This window comes from Choloepus didactylus, chromosome 2, assembly GCF_015220235.1.
Source record: "Choloepus didactylus isolate mChoDid1 chromosome 2, mChoDid1.pri, whole genome shotgun sequence".
Classification (NCBI taxonomy): Eukaryota; Metazoa; Chordata; class Mammalia; order Pilosa; family Megalonychidae; genus Choloepus; species Choloepus didactylus.
The window spans coordinates 158,823,193-158,845,765 of NC_051308.1; the positions used below are offsets into that span (position 1 = coordinate 158,823,193).

General features: G+C 34.8%; 2 protein-coding genes across 3 annotated transcripts in view; one reads left to right on the forward strand and one right to left on the reverse strand.

The window, feature by feature from the left end:
* The first annotated feature begins 1,353 nt into the window (after nt 1–1,353).
* CTBS (chitobiase) lies at nt 1,354–16,635 on the forward strand. 2 transcript variants are annotated; one of them, XM_037826765.1, is made up of 8 exons: nt 1,354–1,607; nt 4,304–4,442; nt 5,628–5,836; nt 9,072–9,243; nt 11,271–11,368; nt 11,715–11,876; nt 11,983–12,054; nt 15,270–15,407. In XM_037826765.1, the coding sequence occupies exons 1-7, from the start codon at nt 1,440–1,442 to the stop codon at nt 12,013–12,015; spliced, it is 981 nt and encodes a 326-aa protein (XP_037682693.1). In that variant the 5' UTR covers nt 1,354–1,439; the 3' UTR covers nt 12,016–12,054; nt 15,270–15,407. The 2 variants fall into 2 exon arrangements, with proteins under 2 accessions (XP_037682693.1, XP_037682692.1); XM_037826764.1 differs by lacking the exon at nt 11,983–12,054 and having other exon boundaries at nt 1,357–1,607; nt 15,270–16,635.
* Nucleotides 16,636–17,248: 613 nt separating this feature from the next.
* The window catches only part of SPATA1 (spermatogenesis associated 1), a 91,772-nt gene continuing 86,447 nt past the window's right edge, over nt 17,249–22,573 (reverse strand). Inside the window, 4 exon segments of the mRNA XM_037826763.1 lie at nt 17,249–17,279; nt 17,281–17,336; nt 20,763–20,861; nt 22,362–22,540. Of these exon segments, the coding sequence (XP_037682691.1) occupies nt 17,249–17,279; nt 17,281–17,336; nt 20,763–20,861; nt 22,362–22,540 (365 nt within the window).

Below are 22,573 nucleotides of genomic sequence, written 5' to 3' on the forward strand. Positions count from 1 at the left end.
TCCTCAAAGAAACTGAGCTCCAAAATGGTTAAGAAACTATTACTAAATGGAGAAAAGTTTTTGAAAAGGTGGTGAGATGACAAACACTGTATTTAGAAAGATTATGAATGCATGAATTACAGTAGTGTCAATAAAATTATAAGCCACTATCCATGTGCATCACAATCACCTGGGGCTCTTGTTTCAAATTAATATCCTGGGCCCCATTTTGAGAAGCTATCTGGGTGATTCTTATGAATACTAATGTTTGAAAATTGTAGAATTATTGGAAGGATTAGAGGAGGGGAAGACTGGAGTCCAGGAAACCAGAAATGACTGCAACAGACCAGATGAAACATTTGAGCAAATTAGTGGCATTCTCATAATCTGAATGGAATTTTTATGTAACTCTTGATAACTAGAAGGTTACTTTCAGGTTGCAAAGTGATTTCATTGGGAGTATTCAAGTCTTTTTTTTTTTTTTTTTCACTACATATATAATTGAAGAATCTATGGAAAATATTTCTTGGGGCTTTACACTTCTCTAGCTGCAAGTTCCAGAGAGAACTGTATATATGCCTTTGGAGGAGTTTTAAAGCAAGTTCAGGGCAAGTCAGAATATTTTGTTCTGTTCATCTACAGGAGAAGCAACAAACATTTATATAGCTAAGGGACATGAAAATAGGCAAAGGATCTAGAGAGGCCTTTTAAGCAGTTTTCACCTAATCCCCCTTATTTTTGGTGCCCACCCCCCATTCTTTCACCTTCAATTCCTGTGAATTTCACTTCTAATTCACTTGCAGTTCCTGAATCTTTCTGAAGATTCTATAGTTTAAATTGGATTATTTCTCAGCTTTCCCCACTACTGGCGGCTAGAGGCAGTTACCTCACTTTGTGCTTTTCAGCTTCCAAAATTTTATTGCTGTCCTTGTAGACTTACATTTTTACTGGAGTTTAAGCATGGGAGGAAGTAAAATTAGTTTCTCGTATTCAAACTGCCATCTTCTCAGACAGACATCCGTATCTTAAATATGTTTTGGTCATTTCAACCATGTTGCTCAGCTCTCTTTTCCAAGACTCCCAAATTCTCCATTTTGGAGGCCTCCTCTACCTTCAGACACCACAAGGAATACACAAACCACCACACCGAGCCAGAGAGGGGCAAAGTGTTTGTGTGTGTTGGCGGGGGTTGGGAAGGTTTATAAATGGTAGAGATGATAGACATTTGATTTAATTTAGTTACCCGGTCTGCCCCACCCGGAGGCACTGGCTCACCAAAAGCAGATATTCAGGGTGGGCCTTTCTCCTGCCTCAATCCCTACCCCCAGCGGTGGCGCCCGCCAAGCACCGCCCACGCCCGCTGGCCGCGCCCCGCGAGCGCCGTCGGCCCCACGCCGCCATACCGCAGGCCCCGCGGGGCCCGCCAGTCACTCGTCCCGGCTGCCCGGTGTGCCGCCAGCATGTCCCGGTCGCAGCTCCGAAGCCGGCGCCTCCTCGCTCTCCCGCCGCACTGCGCCCGGGGACTAGCTCTGCTCCTGTTCCTTGCGCTGTCCCTGGGGGTAGGCTCCGGCTGTCCCTGCCAGGAGCAAGCGTTGTGCCGGCCGATCAGCCACCGCCCCGACTTCGAGGTCAGCTCCTCTGCCCTGCTCCTTAGGGTCTCGTCTCCAAGGTCCGAAGAGAATTTAGAGTAGAACCGAGTCCTAAAAAGAGGTGGTGTGGACTCCGAAATCAACTTTGACCGCTCGCTGAGGGCCGTCCTGTTTACGGGTTACCCCCATTTTACTGATAAGGAAATTCTGGCTTAGAGATATTGAGTAACTCCTCCCAGGTCACTCAGCCTATAAGTGCCGGAAAAAGGCAGACAATATTCAAACCCAGATCTGACCCCAAATGTAAGCTTCTTTCATTATCGTGTTCTGCCTCTTTTTTTGGGGTGGGTGGGGGGACTCTGGGTGTAAAAGCAAGGAAGGTAGGTTAATTAGGTATTCCTGAGTAGCACGACCCACTTCCTGGTTTAACTGTCTCAGCACCCTAACAATTAGAAGGTAGAAGTTTTGCTTACCTTTACTTTTCTGCACCTACCAGCCGTTTCCTGTACAGCCTCTCAAAACCATCCAAGAAGGATGCTAAAAGTAGATCTTTCAATAATTTTTCCTTCTACCCACCTAACAATTTATAAGACCTTTGGTAACTTCATCAAATACCCCTATGAAGGCAATATTGAAAGAATCTGACTGCCTAGCATTTGATGACTGTAGCGGGAATTGGACGTCAGGAAGGTCAAAAGGCTTAGTCCAAAGAACAATTCTGTACAGTTAGCAACAATTCCTAGTTCTTAGTCTAGCAACAGCTGGGGCATTTAAATGCCAATGAAAAAGTCATATAGATTGCTTGGGAGAAGAAATAAAATTGGTGAAAGTCTGCTTATGGAGAGGAGAGCCTGCCCAGTATGGAAACCTCACTGATACATGAAAGGCTTACTAAGGCACCCAAGTAGTACTTCTTAGTGGGGTAGGCAGTATTTGTGGGCATTTTGAAAACGAATTATAAAGAGGCAGCATTATGCATGTTTGTTTGTTCATAGTAAATTGATCTTTTTCTCTATTGGCCTTTTCTATATTTTTCCAACACAAAGACTAGATTACATGGGTTTTGTCCTTATATTTTCATTTGGTTCAATTATTTTTTTTAGAATTTCTCTTATATTACAGGTGCTGAGTATTTTTTTTTAACAAAGTCAATCTTAATATCAAAATTAAAATGAGATAAGGTTTGTGATGGAAATAAGACTGAAAACAGGATGTTCATTTCACATTCTGTAGTCTTTATTTCAGTGGGTGACTGCTTAGCAGAAAAATGAGTTAACGCTATTTATAGTTAATTCTGAAAAGTAAAAAAATGGAGATCGAAAAAAATTAAGAAATGTCTGGTTTAATTTTTATACCTCCCATCCACTCCCCCACAGTGGCCAAGGGATCCTGGTTTTAAAAATGCAAATCTTATCCTGCTCCACTATTGTTTAAAACTCTTTCATGGCTTTCCACTGATCTCATAATATGGTACAAAATCCTCAGTGGTCTGCAAAGCCCCGCTTGCTTTTGCTTCCATCTGCCTTATCAGTTTTATCTGATAATTTCCAGATTTCTATGCTCCAGCCACATTGGCCTTCTTTCATTACAGAAATACAGAATTTGTCTGAAATATCAAGATCTGTGCGCTTTCCGTTCCCTCTGCTGAGAATGTTCTCCTTTGTCCATAAGCACCCTTCCACTGTCCCCCCCACCTCTTGTGTGTGTATTCCTCAAGGAGGCTTTCCCTCCCCCACCCCCCAGGATAGGCCAGGTCCCCTTTATATGCTCTCATGCCCACTTTGCAACCCTAACACTGTTATAATTTAATAATTAACTCCTTAATGGACCCTATCTCTCCTGTTCTATGTCCCTAGTGCCTAGCAAACTACCCTTCCTATACATGTTTAGAATTCAACATATATTTGCTGAATCAATGAATTAACACTTTACTTGACATAAAATAAAAATCATCAGTGAGCCTTCTGTGCTTCTAGAATTATCTGTGAGAAAAAAGTACTGGAGAAACATGCCATTAGCTATCTTAGAATGTGACTTGGGCACTATTCTAATAAGGAGAGTTCACCAAGAAAACATTCAAAGTAAATGCAGTATCTGGCTCCACGTGCAGTAGCCAGAAATTAAGTATTATCAAACTCCTCCCCTCTCTCTTACCTATTCAGTCAGTCACAAAGTCCTGTTAATTCTGCCTCCTTAGGATCTCCCAGATCTGTTCACTTATCTTCATCTTCACCACTCCTTCTTTCGTTGTAATCACCATCATTTCTTGCCTGGATTCCTCCAACAGCTTCCCTATTAGATATTCTGCCTCCAGTTTGGCCCCTCTTCAATCCATTTCCAGGATAAATTACTGACTTCCCAAAATGGCTTTCAGGGCCCTTCATGTATGACCCCTGCCTACCACTTTCTCAGGTTCTTCACCATTGTATCTGTCCACAATCTAGGCTAATACTTACTTTTTTTTTTTTTTTTTTTTAACATTTACTTTTTTTTTTTTAACATTTACTTTACACAACTACCATACTCTCTCTCTGCCTCCAGGCCTCAGCAGTTGCCACTGTTACTTCCTGGTCTCCCCTTCCTTATTTTCTAGGTCTGGCAAATTCCTCCTGTTACCAATGATATTGTACTCACAGTGTCACCATTAGTGCCTGGCCTATGGTCAGTTTTTAGTCCATGTTATTTTGGATGGGCAGCATAAATAAATGATGGTGTTATCCCTGCTGCTCTGGCAGGTCTTTGTGTTTGATGTTGGACAGAAAACTTGGAAATCTTATGACTGGTCACAGATTACAACTGTGGCAACTTTTGGAAAATATGACTCAGAACTTATGTGCTACGCTCATTCAAAAGGAGCCAGAGTAGTGCTAAAAGGTAAGTTACAGTTTTTACCAGATATCCAGCTGTTCTAGTTTGCTAATGCTGTGGGGAATGCTAAACACCAGAAATGGATTGGCTTTTATAAAGGGGGTTTATTTGGTTACAGAGTTACAGTCTTAAGGCCATAAAGTGTTCAAGGTAACACATCAGCAATCGAGTACCTTCACTGGAAGATGGCCAGTGGTGTCTGGAAAACCTCTGTTAGCTGGGAAGGCACATGGCTGGTGTCTGCTCCAAAGTTCTGGTTTCAAAATGGCTTTCTCCCAGGACATTCCTCTCTAGGCTGCAGTTCCTCAAAAATGTCACTCTAAGTTGTTCTTGGGGTATTTGTCCTCTCTTAGCTTCTCCAGAACAAGAATCTGTTTTCAACAGCCGTCTTCAAACTGTCTCTCATCTGCAGCTCCTCTCTCTGCTTCTGTGCATTCTTTAAAGTGTCCCTCTTGGCTGTAGCAAGCTCGCTCCTTCTGTTTGAGCTTATAATGCTTTAGTAAATAATCAAGGCACATGTTGAATGGGTGAGGCCACACCTCTATGGAAACTATCCAATCAGAGTCATCACCCACAGTTGGGTGGAGTGCATTTCCATGGAAACAACCTCATCCAAATGTTCCAACTTAATCCCCACTAACACATCTGCCGCCACAAGACTGCATCAAAGAACATAGCTTTTTCTGGGGGACACAATATATACAAACCGGTACACTAGACAATTGGTAAATTTATCTGCATTATTTGCCATAGTGCTGACTTTCCAAAAAATTCCCTCTTTATGTTTATCTGGTATTTTTTTTTAGCAGCCTAAAAATCTTAGATACTATTTAATTCATTTCACAAATACAAATATTTTTAAAGAGTTAAATAAACCACTGTATGGTTTTGAGCAAAATGTGAATGACTAATTACCATGATAGTCTTTAACTACTTATGGTCCACAATTTCTTCTTCTAATTTGAGAATGATTTTAATAATAATGAATGGTTATTGGAGATTAATGGATAACGGCTTTCTGGTACTTTGGTGTATTATTTCTCCATTTGGAAAACTTAAATTGGGGACTTAGTATTTCAAAATAATGAAATTTTTAAAGTCATTTTGATATTTTGGGAATGGGTTAGTGAAGTAAATGTCATTAAACTATAAAAAGCATATTTTCACAAAAGATATATATTTCTTCCATAGGCGATGTATCTGTAAAGGATATCATTGATCCTACTTTCAGAGCATCCTGGATAGCTCAAAAAATTAATTTGGCCAAAGCACAATACATGGATGGAATTAATATAGACATAGAGCAGGAAGTCAATTGTTCATCTCCTGAATATGATGCATTAACTGCTTTAGTCAAAGAAACTACAGACACTTTCCATCGTGAAATTGAGGGATCTCAGGTAAAATTTTATTTGTTATTTTTTGGAAGCTCTATATTTTTTTCTATCAAAATGTGTTTATGAAGGTGTGACTAATAGAATCTCAGTTTTACAGTAATGGAGCGGAAAAGAATTTCAGCACGTATTACCTGAAAAAACTGTAACTTGATGTTTTTATTAGAGGGATTTTAAGGTGCTGAATCTGTACTCTACTCACATCAAAATACAACATTGGGATTGACCCATCTACTTGCCTTGCAGCAGGGTTAGTAGTGTAAGAAAGGCAGTTGGGGCAACAAGAATCAGGGAGGGCCTACCTGTCCAGGCCCTGCTTTTTCCAGTGTAGTACAGAAATAGCTCTTGCCTAAGAGTAGAGTAGTTCTGGGGAAGTGTCTTCCTTGCTTCATAGACTTAACTACATGCATAGCATCCGAGGCCAAATAAAGGCTCAAAGGTCCAACTTGTCAGATCTATGACAAAAGACACTGTGTTCCCCATTGCCATAAAAAACATGATTAATGCAGAACATCATAGCACAATGCATCTTGCTAGGAAATGTGTGGGTGACAAAAGATAGTGTGGCTCCAGATCAGATATTCTCAAGTCTGCTTACGTATCAAGATAACTGTGGGTCTTAAAAAAATAGTGAATACACACATACACATGCATGGGGACCTACTCCCAGACATTATTATTCAGAAGCTTTCGGGTGGGCCCAATTCTGGTTAGGAACTACTAGACAATGAAGGCAGGGAACAGATCCTTGGTGTCTAACATAATGTATAAAAATTGTTTATTGAGTGAATGAATGATTCCTGCTTTAAAAAAAAAATTAAATCTAATTAAGTAGGACTTATGTATTAAAAGATTATAATACAAGATACAGCATTATGAGTATTTTGGACCAGTAATTCCTAAACCTGTCTCAGAATCACCTGGGAGTGGCTGTTAAAAATATTCTCACAGACTAATCCAGTAGATCTGAGACAGAGCTTAGGGAGTATTTTTACCAAGTACCTATAGTAATTCTGCTGCAGGTGGTCATCGTGAATTTGAGAACTACTTAGAAAATAACAAATAACGTAAGAAGACTGACATCATTATGGTGTTATGCAACTTAGGGAAGGTTTGTCAGTGTGGAATTCAACTTTTATAGATGAGTATGATTTTGATCAAGAATAGCAAATACCTGGCATGGCCCCACCACACCCTTCTCCGCAGAAACTTTGGTCTTACAATCTTTTCCTTCATTCCTTAAATAGCTGTCACTAATAGATTGGAGTTGGCATGTGGGAAACAACCCATTTGCCAGTCCTGATTAAGCTATAATGAAAGGGCAAAGAGAAAGAGATTGAGCAAAGATCTTGTGGTAGGAATATCTATTTCCATGTTTGAGGGGCGAATAGAAAAATTTGGGCTACTTTGTCAAGTTCATGTTAGGTGAATTAGTGGGAGATACAGATGCAGAGGTGATAGGTCAGATTGTGGAAGATTCAGAATTTCAGACTGAGTAGTATGCATTTTATTCTGTACATAATCGGTTACATGTGTAGAAGAGTGTTTTGAGAAGATTTTTCTACTGTAGTGTGTAAAGTAGTCTATAGAAGAAAGAGAGACCAGTAAGGACTAACCCAATAATCCAATAGCTAGGAATTTATGGCTTGGATTGCTATGATGGCATACCATAACACCCAAAATGCATTCAATAAGTATTTGTTGAATGAATAATAGAAAGGAAGGGGAAGAACAACTGTGAGAGATCACCCAAAGGAAAATGTGAGGTCTGATTTGGGATGTGGAGGAGGGGGAGGAGGAAAGAGTTAGAAAATGGCCCAAAGGTTCTTAAACTAGTGACCAAAAAAAAAGGAGGGGGAACTGAGTTTCGGGAAAAGATGATGATTTACATTTACAGAATTTTGGTCATAGAATAAAAGAGCCAAAAATGCTCTCAAAGAGCTCTTTCTACACCCTCATTTTTATAGGTGGGAAAACAGATTCACTTGCTTTACATGACTTAGCTGTGACGTAGACCTAGTGTTATAAGAGAACCAAGACTAGAACCCAAGTCTTTTGATTTCTTGTGTGTATACTAATACTACCTTTTTGAAAGTAAGATTAATCATGACATGATATGCAGGTTAAAATACTCTTAATGTTCAGGATACAGATAAGGACTTACATAATGATTTACCTGCTTAAAGGTAATTGATTTCCTCTGGCTATTAATATAATTTATCTCCCATTGTGTAATTGGAGGCAGTAATAAAATAGAGTCCAGTATGTAAAAATTTCACATCATAACTACTTATGAGAGCTATTGAGGAAAGATTGTACTTGGAAAGCAGAGCTTTCTTTATTGCCTTTTGATACCCAGAATTATTAGAGAGAACTTTGAGAACGTCCTCAAGAGTTATGCTAGAATAAATTGGCCACAGAATGAAAATTTTACCTAAAGTTGCTCAATTTTTTTGGTTATAATTAGTCAATCAGTGTTTATTGAGGGCCCAATTAAGGAAAAAAATCAACCTTCAATGAAGTTTTAGAACATCTGCACACGTACAATAAGGCGAATTAATATTTAAGGCAATAAATATTTTAAAGAGAATCATCTTTGTTGAAGCCTGGCTTGCTATTCAAAATGAAAGAAAACATATCAAGTTTTATCTGAATATTTCCATGAAAGAAGATAATTTAAGTGATTTATTCAACACTATGAGTTGATTAATCTTTACCTGTGGTCATAAAACACTGCTATTCCCAAACTATAATGTTGGACCAAACCTACTGACTAACATAATTGTTGATCATAGGTCTCAAACTCCCAAACCATGGACATTCAGCTTATGGCAACAGATGATCTATTTAGCCTGCACAATACTTTTGTATTTGAATGTTTTTAGTGTGACTTTATACTCTAGTTGGCTCAGGACCACTCCATACCCTAATGTCATTCCACCTGTCTCTTTTCCATCAGTTGATTTACCAGCCTAGCCTCTGAAGACATTTGAGTTTAAAACCCTTCTTCTACACAGTGCCCTGGTCATTGTATATCCAAATATATGGCTGTATCAGTCCAGTTTAGGCAAAAAAATATATTTCTTAGAACTGTTCTATACCTGTTAAACCCTGAGTTCATATACTATAAGCAGTTCTTATTCTTGGTAATATGAGGCAAGAAAACACATAATCAACAAAACATCTGACATAGTATGCATATTTGATCATGTTACATAAAATAGTATGTATTTTTCCACAGGTAACCTTTGACGTAGCTTGGTCTCCAAAGAGCATAGACAGAAGGTGTTATAATTATACTGGAATTGCAGATGCTTGTGACTTTCTCTTTGTGATGTCTTATGATGAACAAAGTCAGGTCTGGTCAGAATGTATTGCAGCAGCCAATGCTCCCTATAATCAGACATTAATTGGTAAGAATAAACAAAATGAACATTTATTAGTAATGTTAATTCTAGAACCTCAAACATTAAGATATCATCTAGTATTTCTAAGTTATCTGTATACCTTTCCATTTTTAAAGCCTACTTGAAACATTATATAAAAACTACTTAATTTGGAGTGCTTTAAAGTTTACAGGATAGTTTTGTTGAAATAACCAATGTTAAATAATTTAATAACTGACAGTTTTAGTGTGCATACTTACCACACGATTGATAGGATTGGGTTTATCTTATTTGGCATTTAATATTAATACCTATGGCATATTAGAAATTGTTTTCCCATCTGAAAGTACTTCTGACCTGTCATTCAAAGCCAAAGCCATTGCATTATCCTTTCCATAGTTTGCATTGGTTTGTATCCCATCAGCCAATTAAATAAAAGATTGCTTGCTAACTTTTGGACTCAACTTAAAATTTCTGACATAGTGGCAATGATTTAATTGTAGATTGATTCATAAAAAATTTTTTTCATACAGAGGCAAAATTTTAGAACCTGGACTCATTTTATCATGTCCTAATTGTTTGGGTAGAAGAGTCTGACCATAAACATATACTACTTAAAATTTAAAAAAATAACTGAATTTGGTTCTGTGAAAATTACAAAGTTATTATTTATTCCAGTGTTTCCCAAACTATGTTTCATGGAAGAGATAATTGTGTTCTATCCATAAAAGATTCATCAAACCCGGAAATGATGCATACCCCACCCCTCTCATGGATATTTAACAGTGCACATTAACAGATTAAAGGCTCTGAAAAGCCTTGTGGTATATTTAACTCAGCATATCACAAACTTACTTGTCCAAGGAACTCTTATCATGGATCATTATTAATATCATGAAGAACACCACTGAATATATGTTAGGAAACACTAGTAATTATATTTCAAGGGCTGTCTCCTTTGGCCCCATTATTATAAAAAAGCAAGAAAAAAAATTAATGCATAACATTGGTGAAATAATAGTGCTACTACTTACACTGTACCATTTAACAAATTGCTAAAGGATTTTTTTTTAAATTTTATTTTGAAATAAATTCAAACTTACAGGAACAGTTGCAAAAACAATACAAACCCCATACACAGAACTCCAGCATACCCCGACCCCCCTCCCCCGATACCCCAATCCACCCACTTTAACATCCTGTCAGGCCACCATTTCTTTCTTTCCCTCCTTCCCTCCCTCCCTATCATCCATCATCTATTGCTCTGTCTTCTGAACATATGAGAGCAAGCTGCACAAGGATGTTTGTTTTTAAACTATTTGTTTTTAAACAACAAATTGGCCCATTTACTGTCAATACTCTAAGATTCACTTCCCCCTTCCCTCATTTCTCTTTCTTCCTTTATTTCCCATAAAGTTTCAGCTTCTTTATTCTAGCTAATCTGGGAGTACGTCTTGGTAGGAAGATGTATTTTGTAGCACTGGGCAAGGAAGGAATTGATAATACCAGGAATTGTGTTCATTTTTTTCTTTGTCTCCTACAACTACAGATTATGTACCACAGAGTAAGAAAGGGCCATTTCTTGACCCCAATGTAATTTATACTTATAGGATATTTGCAAAACATGAAATACTTCTGCTTTCTATAAGAAATTCTGAGACTATCACCGCCAGAAAGTTTTCAGGCTTACAGAACTTTTTAAAAACTTTTAAATATAGAATATCATATATATAATGTAACAGTTAATAGAATTAACGAGCTTTCCTGAGGTGTCTTTCTTCCTAGAATTAAATTTTGTGAATTGTTTCAATTTGATCACAACTGTTTTGAATGTTTTCTATTATTCAAAAAGGAATAGTTTAGAAAACAAGATATGGAATTTATAGTTATTAAGACTTCTATAATATATTAGAGAAACACTATATTAGTATTTTGCATAGATTGTACCTATTTTTACAAACTTAGATTATGAGTTGTTGCATAGTGTATATGTGTACCTTACCGGACATAAGAAGAGGAAAAAAATATGTTTTTTTCTGTCTCTATTGAATTAGGATATGATGACTACATCAAGATGGGCATTAACCCTAAGAAACTTGTAATGGGTATTCCCTGGTATGGTTACGATTATACTTGTCTGAATCTATCTGAGGTAAGAACACATCACATCATTTGTTATATAATTTTTTGTATTTCTGTAATATTTTTTAGAGCCTGTTTTGTTTTGTTAGAAATATATAAACTTTACTTAGAATTTCTGAACTAGTTTCAGATCAAAAGTTTAATCCCATAAAGGCTTTGTTTAATCCCATAAAGGCTTCTAAATATTATGCGTTTTATTTAATAATAAATTTTAAGTTTATATTCTGTGTAGTCAGGTTATCTATTTATAGCATATATTTTATTTCTAACAAATAGTATTTTATCATATTTTCTGATTTGGTTCCTAAGACTTGCTTAATAGATACTCTATAAAATGAATATTTTTGTATTTTTAGGATCACGTATGTACCATTGCAAAAGTCCCTTTCCGAGGGGCTCCTTGTAGTGATGCTGCAGGACATCAGGTGCCTTATAAAATTATCATGAAGCAAGTAAATAGTTCTATTTCTGGAAGTCAATGGAATAAAGATCAGCAGGCTCCTTATTACAACTACAAAGTAAGACTTTTTACAAGCTATGTACATTTATTCTATTAGCTTTTATAATTGGATATTTTCATAATTAGATATTTGACATTAAGAATTTCTATTGTTTTCTTTTGAGGCACCAAATGTAGACTGCTCTTTACATGAGTAAACTTACTGAATCTGTGTGATCCGGCACTTCAGTTCCCTGGTGAGAAATTCAAATTATGCTAATAGTGGAACTGCTCTGCTAGGGCCACTTGTTATTTTAGGTGATGCTATAAAAGTGTGTATATCACAAACAAGATTTCCTTAATACTAGACAGTTATGTTGCCTTTTGAAAGGGCTTTGGGCCAAAATAGGTTACCAGCTCTGAATGTCTCCATTTGAAAGTAGCCTAAAAATTCTGATAAGGCTTATTTACATGGGGAGGAATGAGGCAGAAAACAGGAGATACCTCATCATGGATACTCAGTGGAAAGACTACATCATTTCAAATTTATTTCAGCATCCAGGTAAACTATGTGATATTAGCAAGACAAATTATAAATAATGTTAAAATTGGAGACAGAAAAATATTACAAAAAGGAAACCTGAAGAAATAAAATAATGAATAGCAATTCTGTCAGCTGATATTTGATAAATAGGAATTGCTATACCAAAGGGGCCAAGAAAAGTTATATTTTTCATAATTTAACTTTAGCATAATAAAAACTTTTTCCTTAGATTTTTTCAAAAATCTAAGTACAATCTTTGAATTTACTTTAGATTATGTTACTTTAAAAGGAGCCCTAAAATGATACAAAAGCTAATTCTATCAAGAGTTTATATTCCTGACTAATGTCTCATACTCACAAAAATGACTGCAAACACCATATTTAATAAATTGTAATTGATATATACGTATATGTTTCTATATCCATTATATAGAAAGCTTCAGTGTAGAGTTTTCTAAATTTTAGAATCTAAGGTATATACCTATTAGTTGAACTAGAATATACTATAATCCTGTTTTTGCCAAACAGTATTTCACAGAAGTTTATTCTAGGAACTATTAATATTACATACATATACCCAATCACACACGTGTTCCTTGGCCAAATATATTTGGAAAATATACTGTATACCTCTGTTGAGATTTATATTAAAGGATTTGATAAGTGCTGCAGTACATAAATCTATCTTTTTAACACAGAACCCTATTTCATAGCATTCTAGAATCCTGTTTCACAGCATTCTTAAAAACATGCAGCGGGAACAATGTTTTGTGGATATTAGTTTGGTAAAAGCTGCAGTAACCAATTATGTATAATTTTAAAATATACAGAATTGTAGTATACTCTACTATGTGATGATTTTTGTAATCTCTGACTTATTTTTTCCTTAACGAGTGAGAAGATGCAGGAACATGATCTTTAATGTCTCAGAATTCAGGAAATATTTTGTTGGGTCTGAAGGCCATTTAAATGGTACTTTAGAAAACAATCTAGTTATAACTATCTTCTTCCTCTTCTCATTCATTGTAAAATTCTGTATCATCCAAAATCAAGTTTATGTTGTATTTATGAGAATCTTTCTATCTTATGCTGTCTCAGCAATAGCAACTTCATGTTCTACTTAGTATTCCAAAAGGCATATAGATACCATAACAATCCACAAATAAATCTTACATATATTCGATTTTTTGTCCTTGGATCCTCCACTTTTTCAAGGCACTTGAAATTTCTTAACATTGTCAAAAAAGGCTCAATTTACTAGTCAAAAAAGGCTCAATTTACTAGCTAGAATGATGGTAAATTCAAAGATGCAAGCCTTTGAGTTTGCCCTGAATCTTCAAAATTAGATCTTTCTGTATTCAGGTACAGGTTCTCCAAATTGCTTTTAATAGTGAATTGCAGCTGTTACTAGAGCATTCGTGGCTTTGTTTAATTCTCAAGATTCTGATTATATGTAATGAGTCTATTAAAATCTGCCACAACTTTTTCATTACCATTGACTATTGTCCTTCAAAGCAGTCACCTTAGAAAACTATTGTAATTCCAGTGGGGCTACCATAAATAAAAATATTACTTGTATTCATTTAGAATTGCCTTTAAAAATAGTTTCCCAGATGTATATAAAAATCAGTAAATTATTTTTAGTCACGGGTCAGTCTATTTTTACCTCCTATCTTTTTCCCCTTCCTTTACCCTTTTGCTTAGTCTGCCCCTTCTTCTTTCCTTTTTCCATTTATACTTTATCCATTAGCTCATGTGTCTCCTGAGCGAGACTGTGCTGGTGCTAGTAGAGGCAGATGATGCTAGAGAGAACTTCATAGGTGGAAAGTGAGCATAACACCAGAGTCTAATTCATGGTTCTTAAACAGGTGTCTGTGTAAGTCACCCATGGAGTCCAGACCAGATAGGCTCTTTGAATCAACTCTGTAAGACCTAAAGAAGGAGGTACCCCCACCACCACCCACTTCAATTACCTTTTGATTTGGCTGATTCATCATAAACAAATTTATCTGTTGAGCTCCTAACTAGGTACACTTCCAGGAACTGTAGGGAATACAAAAGAGTATAAGCTGGTTTTAGAGGACCATGGCAGTGATCCTTAACCTTGGCTGCATATCAGAATGACCTAATGGAACATTAAAACAGAAAACAAACAACAAAAACATATGTCCTAGCACCAGCCTGGAACAACTTTGATTCATTAGGTGTCATGTGGTGTGGGGCCCATAAATCTGTACTTCTAACAGCTCGTAAGTGATTCATATGTGCATCTTGGTTGATAATCATTGGATCAAATCAAGGAAGGAGTCAGTCTTAGGGGATGAGAGAGATCTAAAATAGAGTATATTTGGAGGCTCATTTGTGTAATCTCTAGTGTAAAGTACCACAAATCACAATGTCTAGAAAGTATTATAAATAAAACCATGGAATAATAGAGCTGGAAAGTATTGTGCCCTTAAATTTTTATTATTTCATTGTTTCATTAAAAATTGTTTTATTAGAGCAGTGGTAGTATTACAGAAAAATCATGCAGAAAGTACAAAGTTCCCATATCTGCCCCCACATAGTTTTCTCTAATGTTAATATTTTGTACTAATGTGGTAGCTTTGTTACAGTTCATGAAACAATATTAATACAGTGATATTATTAACTATAGTCCATAGTTTACATTAGAGTTCACTCTTTGTGCTGTACAGTTCTATAGTTGTTAAAAAAATTTTATTCTGGTAACATACAACCAAAAATTTCCCATTTTAGCCACTTTCATGTATACAATTCAGTATGTTAATTATATTCAGTGTCATGCTACCATCACCACCATCCATTTCCAAAACTTATCACCCCATTGTATCCTTTTTGAATCATTGGATTTAAGAAAAAAAATTTCCCTCTGAATACTTCAAATTCCATTTTAATTTATTTGTATAGGATCCTGCTGGCCATTTCCATCAAGTGTGGTATGATAACCCTAAGAGCATTTCTTTAAAGGCAGCATATATACAAAACCGTGGCTTACATGGCATTGGCATGTGGAATGGAAACTGTCTTGACTACTCTGGAGATGCTGTAGCCAAACAGCAAACTGAAGAAATGTGGAAAGTTTTAAAACCAACTTTGCGACAGAGATGAGCATCTTTTATCAAACTATTAAGATTTAGAAAAATGATCTTTGTAAATTGATGTAGTCTCTTGAGAAGATAAATATTAACATATGTATACATTTTTTTGTCATATTGCTATACACTTTAGTTAAGATTCTCAAAAAACAGATAAAAATAAATGCTTTGTTTCAATTTGAAAAATAAATATGTATTAATATATTTTGGTGCTCTATGAACACAAAAGTAGGAAACAAGTCAACTTACTATTTTAAATATTCCTCTGCAAGATGTTTTAACAGTATAATTTAATTAGGAACAATTGCTTTCAGCATTTCAATGTGTTCATTTTTCCCCATGATAAAATATATGCTTACAAATCAGTTTTTCAAATATGTATATTTTGAAGTAGAAATTGTTTGCTTAAATAGATTTTCTTAAACCTAATCTTTGAGAAGCAGTTTGTTCTGTACATTCTTTCCAAAACATTTTAAATTAAAACCTGCAACGTAGTGTCTCCTCTTTAAGGTCATCAAACTGATGTTAGTAATTTTTTGCTTTCTGACTCCAGATAGCACTCATTTTTTTTTTTTTTGTGGCACTTGAACTAAACTTACTTAAAACTTCCAGACAATGAGTAAGAAAAAAAAAGAACATAAAGGATTTAAAGTGCTTATGAAATATAAGGAAGATAACTTAGTAATATTTTGAATTAGGTTAGAGGTACCTAATATTTTCAACTAAATTATATTTTTATGAGGTTATATTTGAAATTTTATAATAAGAATAACTTGTTGAAACTGATTTGTCCACTGTCATTTACCCTTCCTATTATTCATATTCATTCATTTTTAAATATTTCTAATTTATTTCTTGGTTAGTTGTCTTTTCATGGTCAAATTTTTCTTTTTTCTTTTAATTATCTAAAGACACTAATTGTTTTCTTAATAAATGTTCCTCTTTCTGAAAATTAAATTTTGGGCAAAGAACTTTTCTAAATGTACAGAAATCTCTGTTCTGTTTCTCAAGACAGTTAAAAACAACACAATTAAAAACAACATTGTGCTGCATTTATATTAGTTCCTGTAAATACTAAGATTAAAAATCTGCAACCTTGTACTCTGGACTTATATAAATCCTGTCTGCCCTGTATATTTTCTCCCCTCCAAGCTGGAATAAAAGATGTTTCAACCATTTGTTAAGAGTATATTATATTTCCTATTTGCGCACTTGTTTATGGCAGAGTAAAATCAACCATTTTCCATAATATATTCTGTATCACTACTGTCTTTTTATTTCTAAAATAAATTAATTAAAAAATTAAGTTCTTAGATAATAATCTCTATCACAGCTCTGGATGCTTTTTAGCAGGTTCAATGTCCTTATTCTTTTAATTTCCAGATTGCTTTTAATTAAAATACAATGAAAAAATTAAATGAAATTAAGTCTACTTACATGCAAATATATTTTTATTTATGAAAATATAATTGTTTAATAATTAGATTTTAAATCATTTGCTATTAAATTTTAGGATCATTTAAGAATGAAAAGTAATTATAAAATATAGTACTATAAAATAATATACAATAGATTTGAAATCTTCAAAAATAATCACTATTTTGCTTTATGTTACACATAATATTTTCAGAAACACTTGAATACCTGCATAAAAAGTGAAGAAACATAAACCTTAAGATTTATATAAAACAAAAACAAAAAGATTTATATAAAACATTGCCAAGGAGAATGGTGGTTAAACAAATCTGTTCAAATAAATATTAATTTTTTGACAAATAAAAGTTAACATACCTAATTGAGATGGCAAAGATGTATTAATTTTCTTCTGTGCCAGTTCAGCTTTCAATATTCGTAAATCTGAAACTGCTTGTTTTGTCATCTATAAAAAGAATTCATTTTCAAAAATGAACTTCATCTTTCTCTTCTAATCATCACATCATACAACATAATTGTCATGTGACTAAGGGTTTTGGTAACTGCTTTAACTGCCTTCTCTCTTTGCCTTCAGTGTCTTTATGCCACTGAAACATGACAGAAAATGTACAGATCATATATCCTGTTTAATAAGCAAGCTTATTTATTGCTAGATATACTAGATCATTTCCTTTGTTAACATGTAGAATTAAATTGTTCTAAAAACAATAGTGAGAAAGAATTTTATTTTTGCACAAGCTTAAAAATCTGCTCTTAATGTGTAAAGAAAATCATACAAAAAGGAAAAGAAAAAAGGGAAGAAAGAAAAAGAAACAAAGGAGGAGAGAGAAGAGAGGGGAGAGAGAGGAGAGAAAGAAAAAAAGAAAGGAAGGCTTAATTCCTAGTCCTTAGTAACTGAATAGGTACTCTTCTAGTGTATTAACCCTTTGATTGTCTCAAAAACTTTATTGAGGCAGATACTAGTATTATCCCCATTTTACAATTCAGGAAACAGACCCATACAGGTTAAGTTACTTGCCTAAGTATTAAAACTACTAAGTGGCAAGCCAGGATTCAAATTCAAGGGATCCGGTACCAGAGCCCTTTCTATTCCATATATTGTCTGTGGACAAACAGTATTGGCATCTCCTGGGAGCTTATTAGAAATAAAGAATCTCAGCTTTTACCCCAGACCTACTGAGTAGGATCATGCATTTTAATAAGATTCTCAGGTGATACAACATTAAAATTTGTGAAGCACTGCTTATGCTACACTATCTTGAATAAATACAGTTATAGACTCAAGCTAGGTGTTGTGCCTCTTAGTTCTGAATCTTGTAGGTAGAGCTGTTTTGGGTAGATCATTCAGAATCAATAACTGCTTACTTTAATGTCTACTATGTGCCAGACACTATGGTCAAATGAACTATTTTTTTTTTTTTGCCAGTCCATAAGCTGAAAACATGGATCTGTTTTTCTTCTTATTTTATTTGTCTTTACTATTTTGTACTAACAATTCTGATTTGATTTCAAACTATCATAAGTGATATTTATGAGATTAAAATACAAAAAGATTTTAAGATTTAATGTGCATGCTTTCTAAAAGAAAAGGGCATGAGAGATGCATAATTGAAGGCCCTGGGGGCATTTTCATTACTCCTCTTTCCACTCATCCACTATCTTTGAGTGTACATAATATTTCTCTTCTACATTGGCTTTCTCTTCATTTCTTAAATATACACTGAGTTTTCATTCATTGAACAAATTATTTTTTGAGTGTCGTGGCAAATTGAGTTATGTACCCCAGAAAAAAACATGTTCTTAATCCCATTCCTATGGGTATGAATCATTGTAAATAGGACAATTTGAAGATATTATTTTTAGTAGGTATGGCCAATTGAATAAGGATGGGTCTTAATCCTATTAAGGCCTTATAAAGAGAAGGTCAAGGATAAGAGCCAGAAGCCAGAAGTCAATGGAACCTTGAAACCAGTGGAACCCAGAAGAGAAAGGAGAAGACATCACCATGTGATGGGAAAGCCAAGGAACCCAAGGACTATAGGCCAGTAAGAAGACCGTAGGAAGAAGCAAGCCTTCTAGCCTCTGAAACCAAGAGCCAATAAATTCCTGTTGTTAAGCCAACCCATATGTGGTATTTGTCTTAGCAGCCTGGAAACTAAGACAGGGGCATACTGTATAAAAAGGTTAAATAGCTCATATATTTTATTTGTTAAAAATGGTTTTTTGCCCTTTTCCTTTTCTGTATTTTAAGTTTCAAGCTTCTCAGTGCTGAATCAGGGCTTAGCTTTGGGAATGTGGCTTGTCAAAATAATCTAGAATTACACTGTCCAATATGGTAGCCACTTGCCCATTATTGCTGAAAGTCCTATTGAACAGTGCCTATTCTAGCAAGATAAGGAGAAATTATTATCTCTTCCTCTACACAGAAGCAGTTATTATACTGTCCATAAAGATAGTCTACTAAAGAGATGAACTGAGAGCATTAATAAAATTATCAGTTTTATTCCCCTGTCCTGTCTGGATACATACGTGAAAATGTATGTTCCCCTTCTTTTTTCTGTTGAACAAAGAGAACCTTTAAGATATCTATATTTCAGAGGTTATTCCTATGAAGTAATAATGATACACAATTCTTATCAAATAAGTGAATATGCCCTGTACCCTCTACTAAGCATCTATTATATTGTTAACTAAGGCACAGTCTGTGCCCTGAGGGACATTTAACATCTAATAGAAGACTTATCACTCATATTAATATACATACATACATATATATATATATATATATATATATATATATTAGAATATATATCAAAATAACTAGATAGAATGTGATAATTATCCAAGAGAGAGGAAAAAATTAAATGAGTTTAGAGGAAAGATCATTGGTTTGTTAGCCTTCTTTATGAATGACTCTAACATAGGTGTGCCAGTTTGGATATATTATGTCCCCCAGAAAAGCCATGTTCTTTAATGCAATCTTGTGGGGGCAGACTTATTAGTCTTGATTAGGATGGAACCTTTTGATTGAATGTTGCCATGGAGATGTGACCCACTCAAGTGTGGGTGAGAACTCTAATTTACATGGAGGTCTTGATTGGTTCAGTAGAGTACTTAAAGAGAGCTCAGGAGCCAACACAGACCCAGATGCTTGGAGACGTTTGGAGATGCTAGACCAGAGTTTGCTCCACAGAACCTGAGAGAACCCCCAGATGCTTAGAGAGAAATGCCCTGGGAGAACAAGCAAAGATGCACAGGAGCTGAGAGAGAGAAGCTAACAGAGGACCAGATGCTTAGATGCACAGGAGGTGAAGAAGCTAGGACAAGCCCTGAGACATTTGGAGAAAGCTATTTTGAAACCAGAAACCCAGGAGCAAAGGATCAGCAGATGCCAGCCATGTGCCTTCCCAGTTAACAGAAGTGTTCTGGACACCATTGTCCTTTCTTCAATGAAGGTATCCTCTTGTTTGGATACTTTAGTTTGGATACTTTACGGCCACAGAACTGTAAATTTGTAACCTGATAAACCCCCTTTATAAAAGCCAATCCATTTCCGGTATTTTGCATAATGGCAGCTCTAACAAACCGGAATAGGAAAACTTAAAATATTTTACTGAGACTCTACACTCATTCACAGAGTCCTTTTTCTTTAACTTTATTTCTTCTTGGTAAAATTTTACTAAATTCTACTTTGGTTTGTTATAACATGCAGCTTTTCACAGGATTTAGCTGTTCTTGCTTTTTCTTGCTCATGCCGTTTGTTCTTAAATTTTATGACAATCATTCAATCCTGACTGCACCCAAAGTTTAAACACCAAAATACGTTACTTTAAGATAAATTTATAATCTGATTAGAAGAAATATAAATTACCTTAACTTCTATTATGAGTTTCATTTTGTCAGTATCCAGTTTTCTCTTAAGTTGGTCAATTGCATGCTGTACTTCAGTGATCTGAATTATAAGGTAATTCTGCATGAGATAAATAAAGATGTCTTTATTTAGTATAATATCTATATATTTTCACTTTTAACTGCCTTGCAAATATAAACTGCAGTGATAACAAATATTGAAAGAGCAAAAAATGAAAATAACCTATTCCATAAAATGAACTTAATTGCTTTGGAGTAAATTTACCTGTTGATTTCTTGGCATACAGGCCTACATTTTAGGGACCACTTTTTCTTCTGCTGGGCTATCATCCCTCATTTATTATGAAAATAAATAAATATTTGTAAAGTTACCATTAAATAAATACCATAGAAATCAATAATTACTATGAAAGGAATATGCTAGGTTTAAGATATTAGCAAGATTTTAGAAATTAGCATAATGCTTTATTATTTGCATCACATTAGAATTATTTTATTTAATAAAATACTACATTTTACATAATAAAACTATTCAATATAATGAATATTTTTGGTTACTTTTGTCCAGAAAAGTTTATGAGGTTTAATGGTCCTACAAAGGAAGTTATTGAAGAGTAAAATTAAAAGTATCAGCAAATATAGACAAATCATTATTTGAACCTATTTGTATTTTATATTAAATCTATATAAACTGGTAAAATTTTAATGTTTCATCACATCTATAACTAAATCTTTACTTTAATCATAATTAACATATTTTAAAATCTGTTTTAGGTAAGTGGAATTAATTCAACAAAATCAAACTGTTAAATAGCCTCTGGAATTTTTTTGACTACTGTTTAGTTATATGGTGGAATTATTCAATAATAAACAAACTTTATGTTTCTGATCTGTCAAGATTCAAGACTATCTCAAGAAAATATGAATTGATTAACATTTAACATATTTTCATAATTTCTTTAGAATATCAATTCCTATAGATTACACAGGTGTTATAAAACATTAAAAAAAAAAAAAAAGGCACCACAGTGGCCATTGTTAGTCCCCTGCCCCACTTCATCAGGTATTCATATTTTTCCCCATATAATGGGCGAAAGAGACCCCCATACCCGGGTACAGAGGAAGATCCTAAAGAGTCTAAGTCAGTCAGCACACTGTGTTCCCTGGTAACTATTAATGGTATCGGGGTGGGCCTGGTTGATCCTCCACTAGGCTAAAAGGAAAGATCTACATATTCCATGCTTCAGGGAGAGGTTTCTGTCTGCTTTTGGGGACATTTAGCCCTAACTACCATTGTTGACTCTCTCAATAACACAAGGAAAAGCAGCATTAGAATGAAGCCAACATTGAAAATAATAGGGAAGAAATATTAAAAGCACCAAGGGCTTTGAAGACATAATTAAACTGCTGATTTTATCTCCCCAGCAACCTTCCTCACATCATATGAAGTAATGAATTTGCTTATTTTATAAAGTCAGTTTATGTCAAGGTTTTATTATTTGTAGCCCCAAACATCCTAAATATGAAAATATTAACAATTATAAAGCATATACTTTGAACAGAACTTTTCTAATATAAAGGGAAACACATTTAGTTGTACCTTAGAGTCTGTGATGTTTGCCAAATTCTTTGGCCTCATCTTGATCTCCCTGGCTTCAAGTTGCATGAGCAATTTTTTATAGTAAAGCTCCAAATCTTCTCGAAGTTTTGTTAAAACCTCCTCCAATGATGCTGTAACTTTCTTTGTTTCAAAGTATTTTTTCTTCCAACCATCACAGGCTACAAAAAAGCAAAGGCTATAGTTCGAGTCTG

What these genes read in the sequence shown, in the direction of transcription:
- CTBS (XM_037826764.1), top strand. Translation starts at nt 1,440, where the DNA reads ATGTCCCGGTCGCAGCTCCGAAGCCGGCGCCTCCTCGCTCTCCCGCCG. An exon ending in GCCACCGCCCCGACTTCGAG is followed by an intron (nt 1,608 to 4,303) that starts GTCAGCTCCTCT and finishes CTGCTCTGGCAG; the next exon opens with GTCTTTGTGTTTGATGTTGG. An exon ending in CTTGTCTGAATCTATCTGAG is followed by an intron (nt 11,369 to 11,714) that starts GTAAGAACACAT and finishes TTGTATTTTTAG; the next exon opens with GATCACGTATGTACCATTGC.